This window comes from Cariama cristata, unplaced genomic scaffold (genome assembly GCF_000690535.1).
Source record: "Cariama cristata isolate BGI_N322 unplaced genomic scaffold, ASM69053v1 scaffold14352, whole genome shotgun sequence".
NCBI lineage: Eukaryota > Metazoa > Chordata > Aves > Cariamiformes > Cariamidae > Cariama > Cariama cristata.
The window spans coordinates 21,822-45,833 of record NW_009605644.1 but is presented as its reverse complement, the minus strand read 5'-3'; the positions used below and the strand labels follow the sequence as shown (position 1 = coordinate 45,833).

General features: G+C 37.9%; 1 protein-coding gene across 8 annotated transcripts in view; it reads left to right on the top strand.

Annotated features, from left to right (window-relative positions):
• The window catches only part of MEF2C (myocyte enhancer factor 2C), a 78,317-nt gene extending 57,449 nt beyond the window's left edge, over positions 1 to 20,868 (top strand). For 4 of the 8 annotated variants that reach the window (XM_009696061.1, XM_009696062.1, XM_009696065.1 and 1 more), the window contains 4 exons: positions 7,438 to 7,610; positions 9,868 to 9,997; positions 10,892 to 11,027; positions 19,318 to 20,868. In XM_009696061.1, coding sequence (XP_009694363.1) covers positions 7,438 to 7,610; positions 9,868 to 9,997; positions 10,892 to 11,027; positions 19,318 to 19,639 — 761 coding nt within the window. In that variant the 3' untranslated portion in view covers positions 19,640 to 20,868. Of the gene's footprint in view, positions 1 to 7,437; positions 7,611 to 8,900; positions 8,925 to 9,867; positions 9,998 to 10,891; positions 11,028 to 19,317 lie in introns of all 8 variants that reach the window. The other 4 variants (XM_009696059.1, XM_009696066.1, XM_009696064.1 and 1 more) reach the window with 4 other exon arrangements.
• The last annotated feature ends 3,144 nt before the right edge of the window (positions 20,869 to 24,012 follow it).

The window sequence follows — 24,012 nt, the reverse complement described above, 5'->3', positions numbered from 1 at the left end:
GTAATTTTCTTCAGTCATTTTTCTCAATAATGACAACTTAGTTACTGTGCTGATTAGGTGAATCTTCAAGCCAAACAAGATAAGATAACTTGAAATGTATGGGTTCTGAGATGAGTATAGCTATTGATAAATAATCATGTTAGAACAAAATAGTGTTGTGGAAGTGGAAATAAATGAATCAATACAGTCAGAAGTAAAGATACAGGAAAGATAGCGTTTCTGCCTTAAAGCTATACGCTCTGAGATTCCTGAAATGAGGTGCTATTAAAGAATTACGAAAGCAAACAGTAAGATGCTGTGATCAGACAACATAAGAATAGAAGCACACTGACAACAGCAACTGTACTGCAAAATCAAAAAAACACAGACAGGACCTGGACTTGGATCATCTGTTGCTCTGTCTCTTTGCTGAGCAAGAAAGGAAGGAATAAGGATGATCATCCTTGAAGAAGGAAGAGAACTCCTCCTTCTCAGTGTATAGTTTGCAACAGACCCTCACTGCCTGTGAGATGTACCCCTAATCCAGAGGTTGCAAGGTGGGAGTCCAGAGATGGGCTGAAATATCTGCCTGCAGCTTGGGAAGCCTAATTGCAGTAAGAAATGTTTTGAAGGGTTGCTCACAGTTCCTTATGTGGGTAGCCACAGGCTAATTCTGTAGAGAGTCAGGTGCCACCTTTACATTTATTTTATTAAGGTGTGAACCCCTAAAGTGGGAGAATACTGAATGCAAGAGCTGCTTTAGAAACATTTAAATCCGGATCTTATTATAGCAACAAAATATAACCGCAGCATGGGTGATCAGGTTAGTTTGCCATGTACTTAGTTACGCACTTGACTCAGCAGTAAAGTATTTGCATGAAGTGTAATGGTCTGTGATACACAGGTCAGGTTTCTGTTCTCATGGTCTTTCATTCTACATCCAGATAAACTCATCTGTTTCTCCATTTGGCTGAAAAAGCATCTGAGATTTCTAGCCTCATAGATTCATGGCATGTCCTTAGGTTTCCAGAAATGTGTTATGCAATGTGTTCTGCATTGTCAAGTGGCCAAAGAGCCCCTTCTTTATTTTCAGCTTCTGCCTGAGAAGCATCATCTCTGTCCTAAAGGAAATCTGAGCCCAGTTGCTGCAGTATGGGATACACGTGCCCTTTGGCAGCAATAGTTGTGTGCACCTGCAAATACTCCACATATAGGGTAGATTGTGAGGATGTTCCAAATGTTATATGGCACTAGCCCAAGGGTTAGACATTATTTGGACTGCTTCATCCACATAAACAGTTCATTAAGGAGGCTGACAGTACTCGATGTGAAGATTTAAAGAGGAAGAGTTGGGTTTTAACTCTTTGATGATGAGGAACACGCTGCCAGGACACCCTGGGGGCTGGGGGCAGCCGGGGGCCGGGAACAGTGGAGGTTCCTGGGGGTGGTGGGGCAGGGCTTCGCAGCCAGGACCCTTCCCACTGCCCCAGCCAGGGAGCAGCCGGGGCAGACCCAGCCCCAGGCATCAGGCACCTCCATGGGGATGCGGATGGGCCATGATGTTGGACTGGATCAGGCCTGGTGAGGGGAACCATAACACTGGTTAGAGGGCTGTTAATGACACTAAACACGAGATTGAGCAGTAAGACCCGTACTGCCTCAGTATGTAGGATCTGGAGCCTAAGTACTTGAACCAGCCCAGGGACATAGCAAAACTGAAAACGATGAGCCACAGAACAGTCACTTTCTTCATAATATAAGCAGATCATAATTTTCCTTGGGAAATTTCATGAGCTCATTTACCTCCGCTGCAGTGGAAGTAGTGGAGACTTGCCTGATTTCCAAAATGAGATCTGGCTAACACCCAGAACTGTGAAATGGGATGCACAGTGTAACCTTTAGCTTTGTGCAGTCCCAGTGCAGGTGGCCCTCCATATACACCTAAGTTGGCTACAGCATTAGCAGTATTTTAGTAATTCCCAAATACTGTCTTTTTTTCCCAGCACAGAACAACTGTATTGCCATTAGAGCCTTTTACATAGCTTTAGACTTAAAGAGCAAGAATTTCCCGTTAAGAGTTATACAACCTGCATAGCAAGAGTGAGTGAGTTAGGGAGAGACCTGGATGTCAACATATATTGTTGTAGGAATCTCTGCCTTTTAATTTACATTATTTCTAAATGGTTGGTTTCTAGAACTATAACAAAGAGTTGTTGAGATCGTTTCTCCTCGTTCTTTTCCCATTCTTCCAAATATCTATGCATTCACAGCACTTTCATCCTGTTTCAGTCCAAAAAGCAGCTGATACTTCACAAGATGCTTGAGAATTCTTTCATACGAAGTCAGTAGGTTTTATATACCACATCCGTCTGAGTTGGCTTCCAGTAATTTAGTAAAGAATGTCCATTAGTGTAATGTTGTGGGAATGGGCAGCTACTTTAATGTAAAGATTTTCTTTTTTCTGGGTAAGCATATCTGCAGTTTGGTTTTCTTCTACTGCTTGCAGTTAGTAGAGGTCATGTACTGTGAAATGACTAGCAAGCAACATGTGAGTAAGAACCTTCAATTATCTCTTTTTAAAATTATGTTTAGGTGGACACCAGTACAGCTTTCTGGCATTAGTGCTTTATTGTTGGTACCTATTTTGTCTGAGTGGTAAACCATAGCCTGTTCCAATGGTGTGTATCCGTTAAAAAAAAAAAAATCTACACATAAGATGTAAGAGAGAAAAGCAATCCTTTCATTGTCTTTTAATTACTGTTAGGAACACTTACCATTCCCCCAGAAACTGAGTGAAGAGTGCAAAAGTGGGTGTGAATTTAGCAAAATTTCTATTACTGCATTTATTCTTTTATATATATATATACTTTTATTTTTGAAGTGGAAGTAAATTGCAGCATAGTTGGTTCTCATGTTTATATAGATTCGTTCTAAATTTAACATTCTTTTTGAGAGGCTTGGTGGTCAGTCATAATGTCATATATATGGGATGTGCATTTAACATTACCTAGTAAGAAGCAGGAATCCTGCATGAAAGGGAATGTACATATTCTTCTTGGAAGAATTATGATAATTTCCACAAATAAGAGTATACACTTATTGTAAACTTGAAATGACTATTAATATTTATTGAACCTCCTTCAAAAATTTGAAAACTCTTTTCCTATTAAAATTAATGGGAGGTAGGCATCACAGGTTCCTAAAGGTCGTATAAATTCTCAACCCATATGATCAGCAAAAAGCATTAGAGTAAATTACAGAGAGATCAAAGAAAGGACGTATAAATTGTGTGTCTTGTTCTTCATTCTTCTACGTCACTATACTTTTGTATCTTTTAAATCATAAATTAAAAAGAAACAAGTAGGGACATGACATGTTCAAAATTTCAAGAAATCAAAATACAAAAATCTTCCAATTTTTCAAGATTTAAAGACTTTGAATCATGACAATGCTGTTCAATAATGTTGAGAGGTATGGAAATAAATTATTCTTTCCTCATTTGTGTTACCTGAACACATGGAAGTTTCCCGGCTTAAATGCTCAGTACAGAATTATTACCCTATCTCTGAGAATATCAAGATTTGCAGCAGCTTTGTAACGACTATAACACCGATGACCAAAACTACATGTAAGGTACAGGTGTTACTAATGGGGAATGCAAGAAGAGAAGTGAACTTTGCTCTGTGTCCTGTCCTGAATAAACTTGCACCCTGCTCATACTCTTACATTCTTAAAACATGGAAGTGACTATTTAAGATAGTAGTAAGTGATTTTGTAACGTAGTTCAAATTGTAGTTTTCCATGAGTAAAGGAATTTTTTTTTTTAATAATTCTTCTTGACTGACTAACTACTGGTGCACAAAAATAACTTTTCTGGATGTTTTTAAAAAGTGATATTGCAGTGATTAATCATGGAGTCTGTACTTGGACAGAATTCCTTCTAAAGTCAATGGCACTTGTGCTGAAATGCAGAATATGGGAACATGACCAAGAAGAGCATTCTATGTTCAGAAAGCATTTGTCTTTGTATTCTGCCATTAGTCCAAATACAAAGCCTGGCACTGCATTTCATGACACGTGCTGCTCCACTAGTTCTGTCGAGAAACAAGCTCTTTTCTGCGTAAAATATTTTTACTCTTTCAAGTCAGTATAACAAACAACACAAGGAAAAATAATTTTCACTGCAAACTTCTTGAATTGAAAATGCTGTAAATTTACAAATTCTGACATACACCCTTTAAAACTTGTACATCTACTGTTTTTATTTTCATTATACATTACAAGTTATATCCGTAATGTTTAAAAATGTTCTATTCCAGCAAAAATATGGCTTTTAACCAAATATAAATGTAAAGCCAACTTGCTCTAAAATCCATCTGTTTTTCATTTTCTTATAATCTATAATCAGGAAATCCATTCATATATGACATATAATTTTTGCGCTTTCAAGTGGATAGTGGAATGCGATGTTCTGCATACAGTCACATCTAAATTGATAATTGTCCAGGCAGAGTGTAATTTTAAAGTATAGGATGAAGGAAGGTTTAATTTCTATATTAGAAGTCTGATACATTTTTTTTGCCTCTGAATGTAAATGAGAGCATTCTCTTCGGTGGATTTATCTGAAGGTGGGACAGCTGCCTCAGAGCAGGCCACAGCTTTCTGAGTAAAGAGGATACGGTTTAAAGAGCTGGTTTAAATGCAGACTCTTCTTAACTGTAAACCGCATGCATGCATTCATCATTGATTTTCAAATGATGGGTTTCTGTATCATTGGTTTAAGGTCTACAGTCTTACATTCCTGAATCCACATTATACCCAAAGAATAACAATTTGGTGGCTGGAAAGAGAAATGGTTATTATATGGCTCCAAAATGCTAGCTGGCATAATATGCCATGAACAGCAGAAATCTACTGGTAAAGAGAAGACAGTAGTTCTTATAAATAATTTGGTGTTCTAAAAATATAAATGTAAGAAATGTTATCACTGTTCAAAATATTTTGCATCGGTAGGTAAATAATATAAAGGTCAGACAAAAGCTTCTAAAGAGTGAAGTTTTACACAGATACATTCTTTCTCTTAATGTTGAATAGTAAATTATATTAAGTAAATCTTATGCAGAAAATGAGGGTCCTTTTTTGTAAGGGTTTCTGTTCTCCAAAAATCACAACCATAGAAACAAACATATAGGTTACAGTGCATGCTGTTTTGTTAAATATCTTCGGATGTATATTGTAGAACTAAAAGTAAATACACTGCTTCTTCAAACAGCTTCATTTTCAGTCTCTGAACAAGTGCTTGTCATGGCACAGATCTCACAAGGCAATTGTACTTCCTGTTGGTAAAAAACCTCCTGCATGAAAACAGAACCAGAGAAACTCTACTTTTGCTTCAGTTTCTTCTGTTAATCACTTCTCCATGTCATTAGTTTTTCAGTATTCAGTTTGTAAAAGATCAACTTTTAAAAGGCACTGTAGTTTCTAGAAGATAATATTGTCGTGTATGCAAAATGGCCTTTCTAATTTTGGCACCTTTAATAACACATAGTGTTAATTAGAGCATAATATGTAGCAAATCCATGTTGGGAGCAATTGTTCATTTAAAAAAAAAAAACCTACTGACACAAAATGGAAAATTCTTGACAGTGTTCTGCTATCTTAGCTGGATAGGTGTAAAATATACTTTTTTTCATTAACTCATTTTATCTCACTAACTGTAAGATATTATTAAGGAAGTAAACAAGATTAGTAGTAAACAACTATGAAAAATATTTTAATTCAAAGTCTCTGAAGTGATCTGAATGCTTCTGAGTTTTCAACTTAATTCCTTTTTGCAAAGGCTTGGGAGATCATGATAATAAAAATCATGAGAATAAACAAGCCAGGCCAGACCGGTGACCAAAGGTACCTTACAAATAAAGAGGTCGAGCACTTTGTGTTACTTTTGCTGTGTGCTAAGCCTAGTGTTCACAGTTCAGGGTCTTGCAGAGCCTGAAGTGGTGTTCTTGTATTTAGTAGCCTTTAATGGACCTTTTTTCCTGTGGATTTGTTGATCTGATAAATACAATTAGCTGATCTGCTTGCAGATTGAAAATGTGATTTAATGTTAGTCATGCTTGGATACACTTCATTATCCTAACCCGAAGACAGATTCACTGTCGTGTACTATCATTTTTATACCCACCTTATAGACTTTATCAAATTTAGTTCCCTAATCCATTTACAACCTTTAGGGCTGTAAACCCCATTTCATGTGTGGAAAAAAAAAAAAAAAAAGAGATACTGAGTTCTTTGCAGAGTTTGGGACTACAAAGGAAATTTGAAAGTCCAGGCCTTCTAACTCATAGGGCTCTGCCACACTCGCTAGCTCATCTTCCCACACTATTTCCAGGTTGTGTGTCACTGCTTGCGAGCTGTGAACAAAAGATGAGCACAGAACAGAAAGTCTGTCTTAGTGTTTATTTTATGGGTATTTATCTGTGAAAATTTTCTCCTTCTGTACTAGTTTTCATGCTATTCCCTCTCTATGACTGGGCAGTTTCTCTATCTCTCTTGAGCCTGTGCGGCCAGAATTTCAAGGCTACACTAAAAAGTCATCTCTTTCCCCAGACTTTGCGTGGGTAAGATGTGAATCAGGCGGATGAAATAGGAAGGTCTCGTTTTTAGTGGAATGGTAGGTCAGTGACCCTAGGGATACACACTTGTCAGTACTATGTGGTGAGAGAAGGAAACCCTTTTCTGAAAAAGGAAAATGAAGCATTTGCCTGTCAGAATTGTTCCTGGGGCTTGCAGAAAGCAGCAGAGAGATGAAGATGAAAGATACGGTGGTATTTTCCAAATAAGGTTATGCTCTTGCTCCCATTGACTTTAGTGTTGACAGAATCAGGTCCAAAAAGTGTGGTGAAAGAGAGCCAAAAACATTTAAGAATCTTCCTAGTCCTCCCCCTGCCTTTTCTGGAAATCATAGCCTTGCTATACTCATCTTTTGTTTAAAAGCAAAACAAAATCATGACCTGGAAAGGGCTGAGTCAGGCAGGGCAGAATCCTCTGTAGTTGTCAAGAAAACACAGAGTAGCTTTGACATTTTTTTAAGCCATAAGATTGTCTGACTTTCCTAATTTTCTTCTAAGGCAAACGTTAGAGATCTTGGCTGCTTTGAGTGCACAGTATATTGTGCTATATACACCATAATGCAGTAAACAGAGTGGTATAATTAAGTTAATTTCAGCATATCACTGAGATGTCGGCTGCCATGAGAAAAAGCATTTTAAGACCAGTTGTTGCAAATGTGGCATGCGTTGTATTGTCCTATAAAGATACATTACATGACACGGGTATTTACCTTGATTTTTTTTTTTAATTGAACATTTTTAGTGTTCAGTCTTAAGAAATAAATTGCAGTTTATAATCCTTCTCTCTTTTTTTTTTTTTCGTTTCTTTTTTTCTTTACCTAAACAGGAAACGGATATGGCAACCCCCGCAACTCACCAGGTCTGCTGGTCTCACCTGGCAACTTGAACAAGAATATGCAAGCAAAATCTCCGCCTCCAATGAATTTGGGAATGAACAACCGTAAACCAGATCTCCGTGTGCTTATTCCACCTGGCAGCAAGAATACAATGCCATCAGTGGTAATGCATTTTCAAAGCTTTCTTAATCTCCTTCAGATAAGAGATACTTGGGAATTTCAAAGCCTGCTCAAGCAACTAAAACCAGCAGAATAACATTCCACAATCTTGCTTGTTTAGTCTTTCTGTCTAACCTTAAGGCTTGACATCAAGCTGAGGATGTAGGCGGAGCCTGCTCAAATGCTTTTATGAAGTCATATTTACTTCCTCCTTTTTTTTCTATTGAGTTGCAAAATAGGAACTGTGTCCTGCACAGTCTAAACTTCTGCACTCTCTTTCCTAGTAGCTGGAAGAGCCTTTCCTGGATTTGTTATAAAGGCTGAATTTAACCCTGAGTATTCCTAACCTACTATGTTTTTCTTAAATATTTAGCCACACAGACTCTCAGCAGATGGCAGATTAACTACAAATAAATTAATTTGAAGTCTATGACTCTGAACTCCAAAGGCCAAATTTTGTAATGATAAGAGGTAGTAAATGGAGGAGGATAAACAGGAGCATGAAACTGCTGTGTCTGCTGCCAGGATTAATGAAATTTAGGCAGGCTATTATGCTAGAAGGTTGAATCGTGAAGGTGTCATGTGCGTATCTTGTAGTTCCCTTCCTAAAGTCAGTTAGTGGTTGCAAGTAAATCTTTCATGAGTGATTTAACATTAAAAGTGATCTTAGTTTAAAAAGGGTCTTGATGGCAAATTTAAGTGACAGTATGAACACATTTTTCCGTTGTGTAACAGACACTATGAAAACAACTTCCAAGTTGGCTACTTCAGCTTGATGCATAATAAATTAACTTTAGACATCAAACTAAACACACACACACACACACACACACCGTAAATGTGATGCTGCCTTCTGAGAGTATAAGTAACAAATAGTCTTCTACAGGGAAATGCTCAAAGTTGACCAAGGCAGTGACAGGCTGTCTGCCTCAAATGATTTATTCCAAGGTCCTTAAAACTGATATTTTCCAAGGGATTCTGTGAATGGTCATGTCTCCTGAAACCAAGTATCGCAACACAGTCTGCAGCCACTGGGGCTGTGGAAGAAATAATGAATTCTTAGAGAAAGTCTTGTGCTGAAAACTGGATAGATTGTCCTCACAGTTGAGACAAACGTCCCATTAGAAGGACAAAGAAGAGATCTGTGAAGTGGTTTTTTTTTTTTCTGAACTATGCTCAGAAATTGTTTAATTTGCTGCCCCTATCAGATGAAGCTCTTCCCTAAGCTAGAAATCTGCATCCTGGTAAATATTTATATTCACTAATTTTTAATGCTCCTTTCCTATGCACTCAGTCTGAGGATGTTGATCTGCTTCTGGTAAGTGGTAGTGATGTTCATCTTAATATAACGAGGAAAAGAAAATGAGTTCTTTTGTATCATTGATACTTGTGTAGGTGAAGTGTTGGTTGAAATAAAGTGGAAACTTTTATCATAACTATTTCGTGAACAAAAAGGTCATCATAATTTTTGAAATATGACAATATGGAAGGCTAGATGCAGTTGTTGCACATACTCAAATTATGCATGCTAGAAGAAAGCTTTCTTGGTGGTGGTGCTTTGAGAGCAGGTAAACTTGTGCTATTGATTATGGTGCAGCCTTACAACATTTTTTTAGTGGCTTTCTGGTCATTTTATCCTGCCGCTCACAGGATTAGAGTTCTCTAGTGCGATTTTTAACAGTGCAACATCTAGTGCCCAGGAGTTAAAGATAAGCGTGTAACTGCTGTGCTACCTAACACTCCTGAAGTTTGTTTTATTGCACTAAAACGAAGTAGTCAGAGCGCCATCTGCTGGTAAGAGCTCAGTGTTCACCCATCTCGGGGTCCCCCTCACTTTCAAAGCGTAAAATCCAGTAGGGCTGAGTTTGGGTGTTTTTCTTTCACTTCCCCCCCATCCCCCCCCCCTTTTTTTTTTCTTTTTTAATTTGAGTAAAAAGAAAAACAATGGGAATAAAGTTTACATATTTCATTGGTTTTTCACACGATCTGTTCTTCTACCCACAATAAAAGCAATCTTACTTGTTACGAGTTCAGTTACCTAGGAGATACTGATGTAATGGGTTACTATGGTGACAACTGGTCTCTCGAAGGCTTGTAAATGATAGGGTTGGCAGAGTTCATAAAAGCCACATGTTAAATGATTAATTTCTAGAAATTTGTATCAGCCTGTATTTCTCATGCACAAAACATACCCAGAAAGCTAATACACTTAACTGACTTAAAACTAGTCAATAATATGTTTATTTTACTTACTTTAAAAGAATCAGAGGATAAATAACTCCCAGTCTGCTCAGTCATTGGCTACTCCAGTGGTTTCCGTAGCAACTCCTACTCTACCAGGGCAAGGGATGGGAGGATACCCATCAGCCATCTCAACAACATATGGTACTGGTAAGTATGGGTGCAAGATGTAAAGGGGGAGGAGGGAGCAAGATGCTGACAAATGTCTATCTCAGTACTAATGAACTAGCTAATTGTCATTTGGAGAAACTGAAAAATTCATAGCTGATACACTTTTGCACTGCGTTTACTTATTCTGTATCTGTCACTAACTTGAGACATATCTATTTAAAAGTTAGCTATCTTGTTTGAATGGAAAACGGCTTTGATAGCTTTCTTTCATTGGCTTTAATAAAAAATAAGTAACTTAAAAGGCATTCCTAAATCCTCTTAATACCACAGGTAATTTCATGTAGTTGAGTGCACCTTCCTAAAGTCATAAGGCTAGTGGGAGCAAGCAGCTTCACTGGCTTCAAAACAGAGTTCAGTAACTTTGTGGGCTATCACATACTTACCTGGGAGAGACTGGAAATAAAGCCTGAAGAGATCCTTTCCAGTTCCCATTGCACATTCCTGCTGTATAGAGCATGCTGGTGTACAGATCCAGTGCTCTTAGAGAAGACGTGCATTGTTCCGACACAGGCCGCCTGCTGGTTTCTGCAAGGAAGACTATGATCAAAATATTATTATGTTTTCCAAGTCTTTGGATCTGTGAGAATGCACCTGTAGTTATGGTGGATATACAGGCTAAGAATGCCTTGGATGTTCCAGATCCAGAAAAACCGTGTTAAATTATAGAGTAATTATTAGTGCATTATTTGCTCCCTTGTTAATGAGTTGAGGGAAGAGGAAGGTCTACTTTTTCTGTTGCAATTTAATGTGATTGGTGTAATTAAAATTAAAAGGCTTATAAAGTGACATGTGAAAAATATGATGCTAGTTATTGTTTAATTGCTTCCTCTTTAATTCTCTTTTAATTATGGTCTTTTCTGTTTTCAAATCTAGAATATTCTCTGAGTAGTGCAGATATATCATCTCTCTCTGGATTTAATACAGCCAGTGCTCTTCATCTTGGTTCTGTGACTGGCTGGCAACAACAGCACCTACATAACATGCCACCATCTGCCCTCAGTCAATTGGGGTAAGCAGTGTTTTCTTTCATTATTCTATGGTGACTTCAGTCTTCCCAGTAATCCCAAACCTGAAATATATCAAGACAACATATTAGCACATATTTACTATGTAAAGTGCTGTGTAAGAGCTCCATTTCCCAAAACTATGTGTTTCATGAAAAGTTTGGTAGGTAGCTACAATGAAATATTCTGCATCCATGACGTTTTCTCAGTAGCGTAGTAGAGACTACTGTTCATGTTTTACTCTTTCTTTAAATAGCATTTTATTTTACTTCTAAACAAACTAAACACTTAATGTTTCACTGTTGCTGTATTTTGCCATTTATGCTTTTTATTTCCAGTTACTATAGCACAAACGTTTACAGTAAACTTGAAAATTTTCTAAACATATTCAGTCAAGTCAGAATGACATAATGATTTGACCTGAGATTAAGCCTTAACCTTATATAATAATCACATAATCCCTTTTACTCAGCTTTAAAATTCAAGTTTCATTTCTTTAGAAACGTTTTCTACAAGCGAATAGCATAGTTAGGCCTAAGAACTGTAATGCCCACAAAAGTCATTGCGATTTTCCTGTGTTGAGGAGGATAGGTATTCCTGCCCTCTAGTGGCCAATTTCAAGACATTTATCCAAGATTGGTGAAGCACACTGCTAAATCATTTCAGGATTTTTAAAAGTGTGAAAATTCACACAGGGAAGTCACCTAATGCATTCTTGGAAAAGCAATATTGCCTCATTGAAGTGAATTTTAAGAGTACGATTTTCAAAAGTCCTGGTATCTGCAGTTTCTATTGAGCAAGACCATAGGCATTCACCAGCACACCACATGTAGCCTAAGGTATGGCTAGACATGTTTGAATTTTAAGAGTTTTTATTATAAAAATAGAAGCTGAAAACAGCTGGAGTGTATTTATGAGGAGAAATTTAATTCACATGCATTTGAAAAGTAAACTCCTTTTTATTTTTTTCCCCAGAAAGAGGTGTTGCACATATGCACTAATTTTTTTGGAAGACAGTTGCCATAATGTGAAATTATTTAACACTATAAATGTGGCTTAAACTTCAAAATTCTCCTTCTAATTTATCTGACCACTTTTTGTAATTTACTGTAGTTTCTTTGCCATGTACAGACAGTTTAGGTTTTAAAGGACAGCTATACAGGTGTTTCTGAGGAAATCAAAATTTGTAAACTTCATTTCTGTATAAATCTGTAGATACTAACTAGATAAAAACTTACAACTGAAATACTTACTGTGCTAGAAAAAATAGTCTTAATACCTTTCTTTTATGCTACTTCTATTTTCTTTCTGAGTTTTGCACTGTTTCTGGGGCAACATTCAGGCTAACTGTACAACTAAAGACATAAAGTCTCAAATAAATTGAAAACTCACATCAGATATCAATGTATAACCTTACAATAAGCTGATTGTTTTCAGTGGTGTACCAAGGAATGTAATAAGGCTATTTGGTTAACCAAAAAAGTATAAATTAAACCCTAAACTAACTACATGCCTTTTCAGATATGTCACACATTGTCATCTGTTTCTAATTCATATCACAGAATGTCAAAGTGTAATGGCTGTGGCTGGTGGAATATATTCTGAGTTGCTACTTTTATTATTATTCTTTCAGTGATTTGTAAATGAATTCAGCTATGAAAGCTGCTTCACTGACAGTTCTGGAGAAGTCTTCTATCTCTGCAAAAAATCTTAAGCATTTCTTTATTTTATTTTAGTTACTGAGTTCTACATGCCAAAGCACTTGTGCTAACTTTTGAATTATTTGAAAAACTTGAAATTACACAGAGCATATTCAGTCCATGTCAACCTGAGCTAGAATTTGCAGGAAGATTAAAACAATCACACAAAATTGTAATCATCCCCAGGTATTTGGGAAAATACATCTAGAAAGCGTTTGACAACCCAAATCCCTGGGCTGAGTGAGCTCATATACTGGAAAGATTTGGCGACTGTGAGATGTTTGTTGGTAACAGTAGACTGTAAAGACTTGTCAGAAAACAGAGGTACTGGAAGAGACATCCTAGTTCTCCAGTAGATTTTGTTTTTCACTGAAGCCTAAAGGTGAGAACGAGCATTACTTCCTTAATGCATGGCAGAAGAACATGATTAGTGATAGAATAGGATTTGGTTAGACATATTAGCTTGCTCCAGATAAGTCCTCAACAATTTCAGCAGCACTGTCAGAGCCATCTTTACGATAATCAGAAAAGATCTCTACAACCCAACTCTTAACTCTTCATGTTGACTCTGCAATTAGCAACCATACAAGTGCAACTGGGCTTGAGGGCAAATACCCGAGGACATGGGAGTAGTCCACTTTCCCTGTCTGTGCAGTTTTTGGCCTTTTGCTGAGCATGGTGAATAGGATAACAATGCAGAGCCTGTTTTATATGATTGGCACATTAAAACAAGTCCGACTTTTCAACTTTTTAGTTTAAAAAAGCAAAATACTACTTTCATGGTCTTTTGACTAGGTCCACATCTGGAAAATATACACACAAAATCTATTGAAAATCAATCCCTCCCAAAACTTTGGGATTTTGTCTGAATATTGCTGCAATGTCTCTTACAGAGCAGGTTACTGCTTATTTAGCACAGACCAAAGAGTCTACCAGAAGTTAATTGCTGCTAACCAGAAGTGAAATCCGTTCCAAAATTTAAAATAAATGATCTAAATTTTTTAGGCACAAGTCTGTTTTATGGAAAATGTTCTCTTTCATCCGTATTTCACAGTCTAAGAGAGAATCTTTTCTTCCTTAAGTATCATCCACAGGTGAAATTTTGGCTTTCCTAAAATATAAGTACAAACATAGAAACAGTATTTCATCTGAAGAATTTTCAGTATAGATAATTGTTTATGTAAAAGAAGTTTCCCCAAACTTCTAACCACCTGAACAAAAAATTGTCGAAATTCATGCATACTATTGACTTGTTCTGTGACTTTTACATAGCAAGCTTATTACTTAACGACAAATAATTTTGATTAGGTAGTAGCCATAGCTAGATATGGACAAATATTCTCCATTGAACCATTTTTACCAAAAAATTTAGATACAGTGACATCATGTTTTGTGAATTTGTATCAGTTCTGCCAACTTCCTTGTTTTGAATAAAAGCCTTATATGTTTAAGATTGAGCCTTTTTTCTTATGCCACCATTGTAAATAAGATGTTCCAGTGATTCAGTTGCATATTATTCTTCGTTTAGAAATTTCTTTTTGAAGTGTAGACCTTCCTTAACCTGTGAGAGCTAATCAAAATATCTTGACACAGAAATTCTTATTCTGCTTTTACATTGATCAAAAACTATGAAAAAACAACTTTGCTTTTACCTAAAAGAAAAAACAGAGGGGAGGGAGGAGGGTTGCATTGCTAGCAAGTCAAAAATATCCTCTATTCTCCTCGTTACAGACTAACACATAACTAAAGTTACATAACTAAATTTTGCAATGAATTTTTGGTGGTTCCTTAAATATGTTTACGGGGGAAAATTTTATGAAGTGAGAAAGTAAACTAATTTAGAGAAGCAAGGGTGGGCATAAAAGAAAAGGTATGTGAGGCTCTTTCTTCCTTCATTAGACCACTTTCTCCCTCTGTAAAACCCTGTCTGGTGCATGTTCATGTCCTCACTCATCACCTACTCAGACCTGCACTTCTGTCTGTGCATGCTGAGCTTCCACACCAGTTGGAGGTTCGAATAGATGGAGACACACACAGAACTGATCACAGAATCACAGAATCAATGAGTTGGAAGAGACCTCTGGGATCATCGAGTCCAACCTTTGCCCTAACACCCCCATGTCAGCTAGACTATGGCAGTAAGTGCCACGTCCAGTCTTTTCTTAAACACCTCCAGGGATGGGGACTCCACCACCTCCCTGGGCAGCCCATTCCAATGCGAAACAACCCTTTCTGTGAAGAAATGCCTCCTCATTTCTAGCCTGAACTTCCCCTGGTGCAGTTTCAGACTATGCCCTTTTGTCCTGTCATTGGTTGCCTGGGAGAAGAGACCCGACCTGGCTACCCCCTCCTTTCAGGTCGTTGTAGAGAGCGATCAGGCCTCCCCTCAGCCTCCTCTTCTCCAGACCAAACACCCCCAGCTCCCTCAGTCGCTCCCCATCAGACTTGTGCTCCAGACCCTTCACCACCTGCACCTCCTTCGTTGCCCTTCTCTGGACTCGCTCCAGCCCCTCAAGGTCCTTCTTGTGGTGAGGGGCCCAGAACTGGACACAGCACTCGAGGTGTGGCCTCACCAGTGCCGAGTACAAAGGGACGATCACTGCCCTGGTCCTGCTGGCCACACCATTGCTGATACAGGCCAGGATGCCATTGGCCTTCTTGGCCACCTGGGCACACTGCTGGCTCATGTTCAGCCGGCTGACAACCAGCACCCCCAGGTCTTTTTCCACTTGACAACTTTCTAACCACTCCTCCCCCAGGCCTGTAACGTTGTATGGGGTTTTTGTGGCCAAAGTGCAGGACCTGGCACTTGGCCTTGTTGAACCTCATGCCGTTGGTCTCAGCCCATCGATCCAGCCTGTCCAGATCCCTCTGTAGAGCCTTCCTACCCTCCAGCAGATCGACACTCCCACCCAGCTTGGTGTCATCTGCAAATTTACTGAGGGTGCACTCGATCCCCATGTCCAGAACATCTATAAGGATGTTAAACAGCACCAGCCCCAAACTGAGCCCTGGGGAACACCGGTAGTGACCGGCCACCAATGGGATTTAGCTCCGTTGACTGCAACTCTCTGATCCCAGCCATCCAGCCAGTTTTTTACCCATTGAAGAGTCCACCTATCTAAGGCATACGCAACCAGTTTATCTAGGAGGATGCTGTAGGAGACCGTGTCAAAGGCCTTACTGAAGGCTGGATAGACAACATCCGCAGCCTTTGCCGCATCAAATAAGTGGGTCACTTTGTCATAGAAGGAGATCAGATTGGTCAAGCAGGACCTCACTGGCATCAGCAAGGACCAAACCCACTTGCAAGTTCATTGCATGCAGACTTACTTCCCACCTGTTACATAGCAGAGCTGTGTGGTTCTTCAGTGTTGAACCCAGATAGGAATGAGCATTTCTTGCATATGGCTGTTGCAGTCTAAATAAACATCACATTTTCACCGTATTGGTCTCAATAGGAACAGCTGAGTAAAATTAAAACATGAATTTTCTTCATTGTCCCCATAAAACGAAATGTTCTCATACAGTATATGGAAAAAGGTGATTACATCAACATGAGTGGACTGCATGGCACCTATTGAGTGCTTATAATCATACACAATCCTTTGAAGTAATTTACTTCATTTTCTCTGTGGATTTTCCATGTTCAAAACCTGTTTGTTTTCCAGTGAACTCAGTGTAGGTTTCAAATGATGAAAATAGGGCATGCCTGGACCAAAATTACGTAATTATATGAAGTACAGTGTAAAATATACATTGATACGTATAGATACAAACAGCTGTTTCTACACTCACACACATGCATACACGAAAATAAATAATTTTGTAGCAGATGATAGAATTCTCATTTTTTACAATACGGCTTCTATTCTAAATAGAGGTCAATCCTCTGTTTAGAATACGGATCTGAAGACTGCATCTAATTATGTACTACTTCACCATTCATGTCTCTGTGTAGCAGTAGGTTGCCTTTGTAATTGACCATTTTAGCTTACATGAGATTCTTGTAAAAACGTTTTGGAAAATTTCAATGAAATAATGTAAATTATAGTCACCAAAACCCAGATATTAAAATTCAGAAATAGTTTGAGCAGAAAAAGACTGTATTTAAAAAGAAAAAAAAAAAAAAGTATGGTAACTCAAAATAATTGCTTTAATTTATTTATATTGGTTCAGACCTCAAAAATTTAGTCCTGACCTGCCGAAATGACTTCTTAACCTTTTTTCAGTTTACAAAAAAGTGTTCAAAATGCAGATCAAGCTGTAGCATTTTTAAAACCGCCACAAAAATGTATGCCAAGTATTTACGTAACCCTACTGATGAATCACAAGGAATCTGAAGAAAAGTCTATAGCGATGCATTCTCATACTCACTTCTGAAACACTAGTAAAAAAGTAACATTGCCATATAGCAATTCTAGCTCTATTTCATTGAAAGTGCAGGTTACCTGTCTAGATTTGTTCCTTTGGGGGCTGTCACACAATAGAATGCAAGTATGTTCCGTGTGAACAAATTTGACTGAATATGGTTGGTTTTAACTAGCATGGGTTTTTTAGCTGTCCCCAGCTTTGCGAAGTGACGTGTCATCTGCTCGTATCAAACACTTCTAAATGAAATCCCCAGGCTCCACCATCCTTTGTTATGGGACTTTCAGGTTCAGCTATACGCTTGGTGTCTAAAATCATATGTAATCTTATCATACATGATAAACTGGCAGTCTGTTTTCCCAAGTGAAGTCCTAGCATCTCCTAAGCAACTGAAAAATAAAGTCACTGGAAATGAAAAGCAAAAAAAACCAAAACAACAAAAAAACCCAGGAATGTATTTTTTATTCTTGTTGGATTCTTTTCAACAATTTTTCAGGAAAAGAGTGGAATATTTCACTAGATTGGTATGACAAAGTCTGATATTTACAGTTTCATACATGTGTTAATTTAATAGTTACAAAAGCAAATAAAACGTCTGCTTTGCCAAAAAAAAAAAAAAAAAAAAAAAAAGCCTACATTTGCCACTGTGAGGGCTCTTGCTCACAAACTCTGTGACTTATGAAAGGGATCACTGCAAATTTGGCACATTCATCTGTATAGGAATGAAGCGTAGATAAAAGCAATTGGAGGTAGAACATCCTGTTTTCTCTGTTTTCTAACAAGATCAATCCATGACTAAAGACTGCAATAATTCCTGGTAAAAGCAGCTGATATTGTTCAATATTGAAGCCATATAGTTCCATTTTAAATCTGTCAGAAGAAAACAACATTTTGTCGTTCATCAAAGTCGTAGTAAACATTGCTGAAGCTTAACTCCCAGTTGGTGAGATATCAGGAAAAATGTAATATTTCAATAAATGAAAAGACTGAATCTAAACTTAGTTGTGTCTTCTACATGCTTAAAAATTACTTCCAAATCCCAATATTTCTTCTGGTTTTAGTAAAAATGCACATCCCTTTGAGTTTAAAATCTTATGAGGCTGAGTGGCCTGTTGCCCCTACTGCCTTCAGTCTCTCCTGGTATAAATACTCACGAGTAGAAAACTTGAAACTGTGTCTCTGGAGTTAGACCTTAATTTCATCCTAGTAAATGTTCCCTGAAGTAGAACCTAATGAGAACTGCATGTTGAGAACTCTGTTTTAATAACGAAGAGAAAAGTTAGGTTTTACCAGGAGGTGGTGCTTTTGTACAAAGCATCCTGCAGATGCAAGTGATCTTATTTCTCCCATAGAGATAAAGCGCATTCTCAGTATTCACTCTCCTCCCTCCCTGTTTCAGCTTTCCTCTGCCACTACCAGCCCACAAAAATGCACAGAAAGAAAAATTAACTTAGAGTAGTTATATAGCTTGCCTTTGAAAAAGTTTTGGCGTAGCAGCTTCACTTGATGCTAGCAGCATCCTCCGAGCTGGGCTAACAGTACAATCTTGACATCTTCCACTATTCTTCAGCTTCTCTTTGGTAGTTCATTCAAAAGCATCCTGGATTGAGTTATGAATTCATAGATTTAAACCATAAAATCGTATCTAAATATGTGCCTGCCTGTGTTATTTTATTAATGTCAACCCTAGGATCAGTAATTTCAACTCTATTCTTAAAGATGCAAAACGTACCTGGCCCAAATTTTTGTTTCTGTTTTGCACCTGAAGTCACATGTCAAAATGAACAGTGATAAAAATAGTTGGGTGCATTCAAACTAATTGGAATAATCCCAGCAGAAAGTCCGTGCCTCCCTGTCTCAGCCGGTGCATACACACACACAAGCATTAGTTATAAAGAAACCTGCAGGTGGTTCCAACAGTGCAAAGGCTCGCTTTCCAAAATCTGTTGTGACATTTGAGTCAAAAAAAAAGGAGGAAGAGAGAGAGGTTGAAAGCAAGACCTCCTTTCAAACTGAGGACATGTCCCCACTCAAGCCAACCACGTTTGTTACGATGCTTTCATCTCTTTGAATTTGTGAATTCTGCCCAGCAAACAGCCCTCGTGCTCTCTGCACGGGCTGGTCCCACGCGAGCCTTTACACTGGTGTTTTGTGTGAGTGTTTGTGCATATCTGGGGGCTCCATGCCTCCTCCGTCTGTAACTGGGTTTCCTTTCCTCCTACAGAGCTTGCACTAGCACTCATTTATCTCAGAGTACAAATCTCTCCCTGCCTTCTACTCAAAGCCTCAACATCAAGTCAGAACCTGTTTCTCCTCCTAGAGACCGTACCACCACACCCTCGAGATACCCACAGCACACGCGCCATGAGGCGGGGAGATCTCCTGTTGACAGTTTGAGCAGCTGTAGCAGTTCCTACGATGGAAGTGACCGAGAAGATCACCGGAACGAATTCCACTCCCCCATTGGACTCACCAGACCTTCGCCGGACGAAAGGGAAAGCCCCTCTGTCAAGCGCATGCGGCTCTCTGAAGGATGGGCGACATGATAACATTATTACCTATTAGTTGGTTTTGTTTTTTGTTTTTTTTTCTTGCAGTGTGTGTGTGCTATACCTTAATGGGGGAGGGGGGGTCGATATGCATTATATGTGCCGTGTGTGGAAAAAAAAAAAAAAAAGTCAGGTACTCTGTTTTGTAAAAGTACTTTTAAATTGCCTCAGTGATACAGTATAAGGATAAACAGAAATGCTGAGATAAGCTTAGCACTTGAGTTGTACAACAGAACACTTGTACAAAATAGATTTTAAGGCTAACTTCTTTTCACTGTTGTGCTCCCTTGCAAAATGTATGTTACAATAGATAGTGTCATGTTGCAGGTTCAACGTTATTTACATGTAAATAGACAAAAGGAAAACATTTGCCAGAAATGGCAGATCTTTACTGAGAGAGAAAGCAGCTGTTATGCAACATATAGAAAATGTACAGATGTTTTGACAGACCCAGCGGTTGGGTGGCCGTGAATTGATGCTAGAAAGAGGCTGGGTCACCCAACATACCGAAAATGCTCACAAACATGCAGGCATATCATTAGAGTATGGCACTCAGTTAAAAAGGGTCAAAACATTTAAAGAGGACCATACTTGTAAAAATGTTGAGTTCGAGGGCTAGCATATTTAATTTTGAAAATTCTGGGTCTGTATCACTTATTAAATAAAAAAAGTATAAAAATATGTACATTACATTTTGCTTATTTTCATATTAAAAAGTAAGACAGAGTTTGCAAAGCATTTGTGGCTTTTGTAGTTTCCTTAAGCCAAAATGTGTTCTTTTTCCCTTGATAGCTTCGCTAATCTTTTAAACAGTCCTGAAGAAACAAACAAAAAGGACTTTTTGTATAGAAAGCACTACCCTAAGCCATGAAGAACTCCATGCTTTGCTAACCAAGATAACTGTTTTCTCTTTGCAGAAGTTTTGTTTTTGAAATGTGTATTTCTAATTATATAAAATATTAAGAATCTTTTAAAAAAATCTGTGAAATTAACATGCTTGTGTATAGCTTTCTAATATATATAATAATTATGGTAATAGCAAAAGTTTTTGTTATCTTAATAGTGGGGAATTATATTTGTGCAGTTGCACATTTAACTATTTTCTTTCAGTTTTCTTTTACTGGGTATACATTTTACGGATCGAAGTCAGCTGTTGAAAGACTGATCTGTAAAAAGTTAGAATTTACCCATGGTGTAACAACGTAAATCATTTTAATACAGCATTTTACAATCAGTTGGGTGAACTGCGATCCATTGTATATACTGATTAGTTCTTTCATGCTGTTTTGTGCATTGTAACAAGTTAAGGGCCCTTCTATTACTTAACGTCCTGCGTATCTTGTAGTTTTCCATGGATTAAATGACAAAGTGGCATAACTTGGCCCTTTCTCATTAATGAAGCTGGTATTCTGCCTGTCAGAATTGGATGTACAGCTCTAATGGCTGTCGGTTACTTGAGTGCAGGTGAATATTTGCAAAAGCAGTAGGGAGAGTGAAAGGGAGGGACTGGCACAAACATGCCGTTATAAAGATTACTCCCCTCTCTCACAGGTTTAAAATTCTTAGCGAGATCGTCAATTAAAGGACCATTCAATAGGCGATTGATCTTACACAGCCAATATTGGCCATCAGGTCCCTGGTTCCCACGGACATCTGCTGTCACATCATCTCACAGTGGGCACGTTGTTGAGCAACGCTCCCTGTGTACTCGCACTCACAGCCAGATTTGCTCCAGCATATGGCATCCGCCTTTTCTCCTGCCTCATGTTGTTCCTTTGACTGAAGTAGCTTGACCAGAGGGAAGGTATAATTTCTTGAAGTCCCTCTTTTTCCCTCTTGCTTATTAGACGAAAATGGTATCTTCAAATGTTTCAGTGTAAACTTTCTGTTGGAGGGGAAAAGTGTTTAAGCAAAATGTTGGTAAAACTGTTGTATTTCTCCTTTTTCCAAGAGTTCTTCCAACTCTCACCTACATACAACGACGCTATGATGAAGGATATAGCTGCAACAGCTAAGTATCAACACAGAGTATTTTGTTAAGGGAAATCCACACTCTTATTTCCCTCCTGTACATGCAGTTGCTGTGCACTGCTCAATGACGGAGTGTACCTCTCTGTAGTAGACGATGATGAACAGACTACAGTGTGCATTAGGACATATGCTTTTCACTTACCATGACTTTATAGAAGCCTGCCTTACAGGCACTCTCAGCCGTGCAGGGGCTAGTGCATAATCTGGAAAATCTTTACGCGGAATACTGTGCTACTAATGCGTCCATCTTGTCTTGTGTAGCAATCTGCAGGGTAAAGAAAAAGATACGCATGTTTTAAAAAAAAAAAAAAACAAAAAAAAAAAAAAAAACAAAACACAAAAAAAAAGGTAAAATGGGGCCCATAATTAATTTTAAAACACAAAAAACCTGTTTTTGAAACCACTTTCTTCACCTTCAGATGAACCTATACTCATATTCTCTTCCGAGAATTTTAAACTTTGGTGTGTCAAAAATATGCAAATATATCACAAATGTACCTTGTCATTTCAAGAAAAAATACAACCTTATCAGTATTGTAGTAGAAACTTGTCAGTGGGGAAGGGGATTTGGTCTATTGATATATGAAGAATAGCCATATTAATAGTTTACCTTGCGATTTGCCTCAGCAACGCATGAAAAAGGAAAGATATCATATTTAACGAAGATGCAGTGTAATATATTACTGCAAGTAACTAAGCAGAAAGTAGCGTGAAAAGTATTGCCTGGGCAATTTATATTAACTCTGACAGTGATTTTTGTATAAACACAAGTAGAACAGAATCACGTGAAAATAAATGCCAGTCATCCCTCTTGTTCTTGCTGCAGAGGGCAACTAACTTATACTGGCAAAATTGTGGGGGATAATGCATATTTGCAAACTGATCTAATGATAAGAAGCACAACTTTGATTGTGAAGTCACTTTCTGTAAACTATAACTGTCTACCTTTCTTGTTCCTTTATCTGTACCTTACCATTTATTGTATTTGCAAAGCTAATTTGGGTTTATTGTGTGATTCCTTTGTATTTAAGGAGTTTGGGGCAGAGCCCTGAAAGAGTATTAACATTTACTTTACCTTAACCCATGCTATATAATGTTTTAGGCAACATTCTTAATTGTAAGTTCAAACACCTGAAGTGGCATTCTAGACATCTGCAAGTATTGTTATAGCTAAGCTAACCTCTATTAGAAGGTGTTGTCAGTTAGTGTTTAATTGCTGGTGACAATTATATGATATACCCTATCTGCACAACCTGTATATTGTATGCATTGAGCCATTCGCAGTAAAGCTTTTGTCATTTCAGTGTTTTTCAAAAGTTGTGTTTTATAACAAAATGGCTTATATTTTTCCCAGAAGAGGAATTTAGCAGTTTTTAATGAATAATATAAAAATATCTGTTGTCCTCAGATCTTTTTCAGGTAAAGCTAGCGTAAGAATTAAAGAACTCATAGACTGTTTTCAAGGATGTCAACCCTTTTGTATTGTATGTGTTATCCTATATACCCTCTTTTATCTATAGTCCTAACAGAGCTGTTTTGTTTTCCTTCTTCCTTCGCCTTGAAGGTAAATGCTTTGTAATTTTTTTAAAGCCACTTGAAACCTCAATAAAGGCTGTTGCCTAAACATGGCATACTTCATCTGTTCCTGTTTGTGCCATCTGCTGTGATGTCGTCAGTTATATGGCATTAATTTCCTGCCACTACAGGTCTCTTGAAGGACTGATGGAACATTGGTGTCTGTTAGAATGCTTCAGACTGTAGATGTAATAAAAGGCTTTTGTTAATATATTTTAACCAAAGATGTGGAGCAATCCAAGCTTTGAGCCACAGATCTTCTGCATCAAAAGTATCCGTTTGATTATTTTCATAATCAGGTGTTGCATTTCTACCATCCCTTCTCATACCTCAGACTGATCCGTACCTCAGTTTGATTCAAAAAAGGTCAGTTCAGTAACTCATTAAAAAATTAAAATATAAAAAAAATGCAGTACCAGAGTCTTTTGTGGAGTAACTAATATCAGACCTGGGTTACCGCAGGCATTACACTTGGATTGCTTCAGATGGTTTGTTGTATCCTTTTTTTGTTTGTTTTTTTTTTTTCCTTCTCTTTCATGGGGATTTGCTTCCATAAAACAATGGTGATAACAAAATAGCTTGTAAATGGGAGCATACAAGCATTTGCAACAAATATTAAAGTAGAGGCTCACAGCGGCATAAGCTGGACTTTGTCGCCACTAGATGACAAGATGTTATAACTAAGTTAAACCACATCTGTGTATCTCAAGGGACTTAATTCAGCTGTCTGTAGTGAACAAAAATGGGAAAATTTCAAAAGATTC